The following is a 5000-nucleotide window of genomic DNA, read 5'->3' on the forward strand; positions in this document are numbered from 1 at the left end:
GTAGCAGCAGTAACAACAACAACAACAACAACAATAACAACAACTACTACTATACCACCACCACCACCACCACCACCACACTACTACCACAACACCCATCCCTCACCAACCATCACACACACACACACACAAACATACCCACGCATGAACTTCATATAATGGGGAACCGGACTTTCCACAGCAAGGGGGCGGAATAGTTCAAGTGTTCTAGCATAAAAGACGCGTGGGGGCGCAGCGGAGTGTTTATGCAAATAGTAGCGTGTTGTGGCACCGAGCGTATGTTTACGGAGGGACTGTTGTGCCGTGCTGAGGTGGAAAAACAGTGGTGGTGGTGGTGGTGGTGGTGGTGGTGGTGGTGGTGGTGGTGGTGGTGGTGGTGGTGGTGGTGGTGGCGACCTGTGCTACTGAATCATAAATACACAGTGAGAATATTCCACATTCCTTCATATTCTCAAATTATTACTATTATCATCACCTGTCAGCCTCACGTGTTACTACTAGGTACATTTAAATAAACGAGGCACACGAGGCACGCAGGTGGATTATTTACTTTCCTTGTTTTTTGTAGCGAGTATTTACCTTGTGTATTTTTAACCTAAATCATACATAATGCAGGATAATTGCACTCGGGACCGTTTGAATTGCGAGAGAAACCACTGAGGAATGTTGAGTATGCTAATGTACAGGGCATTTTTTCTTTGTTTCTTTGTACCGTGGGGATCAAGAAAAGGTTTAAAGGGCATGGGGAACTTATGCAAATCTACGGAGCTTTTTCCTCATACTAGGGATAAGGAATGAAGGTTGTAAAGGCGATAAAAGGTAAGCCAAGCAAATCTATAAGTTTCTTTTGTGCAGGGCAAGCAGTTACGAAAGGAAGGTTTTTATATATTTTAGAAGACTCAGCTACAATTTATGAAGCTACAAAACCTTTCTTTGTACTCCGACAATAAAGAATGAAGGTTTAGAGGAGATAAAGATCAGCCACTGAAATCTATAGCCCTCTCTATTTGTACTAGGAGAGGGTAAAGAAAGGAAGGTTGATGAAAATTATAGGTAAACATTATAAAACTACGGAACATTTTTTTGTATAACAGGTGTAAAGAATGAACCTTTAGATGAGGTAAAGGTAAACTCTGCAAATGTATAAATCACTTTTATACTGGAAGAGGGGTAAAGAAGGAAAGGTTTAAAAAAAAATGAGGGTAAACTTTATAAAGCTAGAGCCCTTCTTTGTACCACTGAAGTAAAGAATCGAGGTTTAGACAAAATATAGGCAATTATTTCAAATCTATGGACCGCTTTCCTTTTACTGGTGGAGTCAAAAAGGAAGATTTACAAGACGTACAACCAAACTTTATATAACTACCCTTGGAGTAAAGAATAAACACTTAGAGGACGTAAAGGCGAACCATGCGAATCTATAGAGCACTTCCTTTACACCGACAAGTAAGAAGTTTAAAATACAGACGTAAACTGCTTCTTGTCACGCGGCCTGTCACGCTTCCCTGTATTCTTAAGACCGTGGAGAGTAAAAGAATAACAATCAGATCGAGTAAACCTTCCTCTTTCACTCGCACTCAAGAAACAATGATCCCTTGGGAGTTTCTGAATAAGACGCACGAATTTCCACGCAAGGTTTAGGGAATGGGTTGATAAATGATGTGTGCACAGAGTCAAGGATTCCAGGAAAGGAGCAACGCAACAGTCAGGTGATCTTAGTGTGGCGTCACTCAAGGCGTTTTCCGATGTACTTATTTATTGATTAACCGATGAGAGAGAGAGAGAGAGAGAGAGAGAGAGAGAGAGAGAGAGAGAGAGAGAGAGAGAGAGAGAGAGAGAGAGAGAGAGAGAGAGAGAGAGAGAGAGAATGGTTGTGTATTCATAACTAAACACGCTAGCCACTTCGTGCAGATACAGAGGCAAAAGGAAACACACCAAAAAATATAAAGAAAAATACAAAACAATCCACCTAAAAAAAAAAAGGAAACGCGCACACACACACACACACACACACACACACACACACACACACACACACACACACACACACACACACACACACACACACACACGATCGAGTACGGGATATCACAAAGCTTGGTAGAAGGGAAGGGAAAAAAAAAAAAACGGTGCAACATTTACAAGGGAGATTAAACAAAACAACACGGCGCACCTTCCTCTATACATGAGCCTCGTGCCAACACATGCCCTATGAAGCACACGACCAGCACCCTCACAATCACGCCCTCTCGTCCTTCCACCAAAGAGAAACAAAAGAAATGCCACCCTTTAAACCAGCAAGCCCTAGAAATCCCTTGACCTCAATGGACATAAAAGCAAGAATAATAATAATAATAATAATAATAATAATAATAATAATAATAATAATAATAATAATAATAATAATAATAATAATAATGAAAGAAAAAAACATGTGAATATTTATAAACCCATAAAATAAAAGTAACCTTCCAAATTGTCAATTCCACAAAGACAAGAAGCAACTTTATATCACTACAGTCCTCCTTTCGGGTGCTGCCATTTAGGAGTCTCCACAACGGATCACTCTTCTCCAATGCGCTCGATCTTCTGCGCCTTCCTCTGTCACGCCCACCACTTGCATGTCTCCCTTCACAGCATCCATAAACCTTCTCTTTGGTCTCCCTCTCTTCCTCCTGCCAGGTAGATCCATGTCCAGCATCCTCCTCCCCACATGTCCAAATCACCTTAGCCCTGAATACCCTAAAACCTACCCTGATGACCTAAGGAATCATGAATCTCAGTAGAACAAAGAACACTTAAAAGACCCTTACAACACTATAACCCTAAATAAACCCTTAAAAATCTACCTGTTAACCCTAAGAAACCCTAAACTAGAGGAGAACACGAAAAAAAAATCTTTACGTCACAACATCTCTAACACCCTTGAAGTCCTATCCTAAAAGACCCTAAAAATTCAAGAACCTCAACATGCACCAAGAAACGAACAACAGCAACCTCCCAGAAACCACCGTACCTTAAAATATCCAAGGAGTCTCCAATCTACGGTTCCTGTCTACGCTGGACAGGTAAAGGTGAGGTATTTTCTTCACCTGTAATATTCTCCTGCACTAAAAAAAAAAAGAGATCACATGCAACTTTCCACGAGATCACCATACCTTAAAATATCCAAGGGGTCCCCAATCTACGGTTCCTCTACGCTGGACAGGTAGGGCTAAACCAATGACTCACCTGTAATATTCTCGGGCACAACAGCAGTAGCAGCGTGGACAAGAAACCGAGGGGCGTAGTTGTCCTCTGCAGGGGAAGGGGAGGGAGAAGTGAGGAGGATTAATATGTGTGTGTGTGTGTGTGTGTGTGTGTGTGTGTGTGTGTGTGTGTGTGTGTGTGTGTGTGTGTGTGTGTGTGTGTGTGTGTGTGTGTGTGTGTGTGTGTGTGTGTGTGTGTGTGTGTGTGTGTGTCAGGAACAAGGACCAATTTGCGATGGTGTTTACATTAATCTTAGCCAGGTTAAAAACGACGCTCCGTGTGTGTGTGTGTGTGTGTGTGTGTGTGTGTGTGTGTGTGTGTGTGTGTGTGTGTGTGTGTGTGTGTGTGTGTGTGTGGCAATACTCACCGTACGACTGGCAGCGGACGCCACCCCAGCACGGATGACAGAGGCACGACAAATCCTCCTCCGCCAGGCCATTTATGCACCTGCAAAGAAGAAGAAGAAGAAGAAGAAGAAGAAGAAGAAGAAGAAGAAGAAGAAGAAGAAGAAGAAGAAGAAGAAGAAGAAGAAGAAGAAGAAGAAGAAGATGAAGAAGAAGAAGAAGAAGAAGAAGAAGAAGAAGAAGAAGAAGAAGAAGAAGAAGAAGAAGAAGAAGAAGAAGAAGAAGAAGAAGAAGAAGAAGAAGAAGAAGAAGGAGGAGAAGGAGGAGAAAACAAGTAATATTAACATTTTCTCTCCTCCTTAGAATTAATAATATAAATACACCATCATAAAGGATAATAGTGGCGGAGGTTGTGGTGGTGGTGGCGGAGGTTGTTGTGGTGGTGGTGGTGGTGGTGGTGGTGGTGGTAGAACAATGAGAAATAAACTGCATGAAACAATTACAAGGAAAGGCAAGGGCACGAAATAGAATACTAAAAGGAAACGCAAATTAAACTGAGAAAAATTGACTAAAAAAAAAAAAAAAGGAAGGAAGGAAGGAAGCCAAGAGCACAAAATAATAGGAAAAAAAAAAAAAAGTTGAAGAAAAAAGGCAAGAAATTAATGCTACGACTCTTATTACACAAACATTTTACAACTACCACAACAACCACCACCACCACCACCACTAGCGCTACCAACCTTAAGTACAAAATGAAAATAATTAAAGTACACACGGCTTAAAAAAAAAAAAAAAAAAAAAAAAACACAAGAAAAAAAACACGCTCCCCTTTCAGTACAAGTGTTGCCTTACCCTGTGGCGTTGTCATCCTCCAGGTACACTCCTTCGTAATCCTCGTACTCCTCTGTAAACGGAGAAAAACAAAGAGAAGCTTCAATATAGCACGTCCCTCCTCTCCCTCTTCCTCTCTCCCTCTCTCTCTCTCTCCTTGCCTGCCTGCCTTCCTGCCTGGCCCACTTTCCTTTCTTACCTTCCTGTCTCCCTCCCTCCCTGCTTGCCTGCCTGCCTCCTTGCCTACCTGCCACCTTGCTACCTTCCTCCCTCCCCTGGTTAGCATAATGGACTCACCCAGCACTTCACTTTCCCCTCTAGACTAATTCATTCTCTCTCTCTCTCTCTCTCTCTCTCTCTCTCTCTCTCTCTCTCTCTCTCTCTCTCTCTCTCTCTCTCTCTCTCTCTCTCTCATTATACTTCTGTCTTAAGAAAGAACAAGTAATTTCAGTGCAAAGACCAACTCCTGTTTAATTATCGTATTAACTTTTTTTTTTATTTCTAGTCTTCTTAAATATCGTTAAGAGAAGTTCAAGGCGTAGTGGTTTTAGTAGTAGTAGTAGTAGTAGTAGTAGT

The 5000-nt window shown here is 41.8% G+C and overlaps 1 protein-coding gene across 17 annotated transcripts in view; it reads right to left on the minus strand.

Annotated features, from left to right (window-relative positions):
* The window catches only part of LOC135106496 (uncharacterized), a 285942-nt gene that overhangs the window by 136189 nt on the left and 144753 nt on the right, over positions 1 to 5000 (minus strand). For all 17 annotated transcript variants that reach the window (XM_064015553.1, XM_064015552.1, XM_064015560.1 and 14 more), the window contains 3 exons: positions 4446 to 4497; positions 3617 to 3696; positions 3232 to 3297 (listed from right to left, as the gene is read on the minus strand). In XM_064015553.1, the coding sequence (XP_063871623.1) occupies positions 3232 to 3297; positions 3617 to 3696; positions 4446 to 4497 (198 nt within the window). The remainder of the gene's footprint in view (positions 1 to 3231; positions 3298 to 3616; positions 3697 to 4445; positions 4498 to 5000) is intronic.

This window comes from Scylla paramamosain, chromosome 13, assembly GCF_035594125.1.
Source record: "Scylla paramamosain isolate STU-SP2022 chromosome 13, ASM3559412v1, whole genome shotgun sequence".
Taxonomy (NCBI): domain Eukaryota; kingdom Metazoa; phylum Arthropoda; class Malacostraca; order Decapoda; family Portunidae; genus Scylla; species Scylla paramamosain.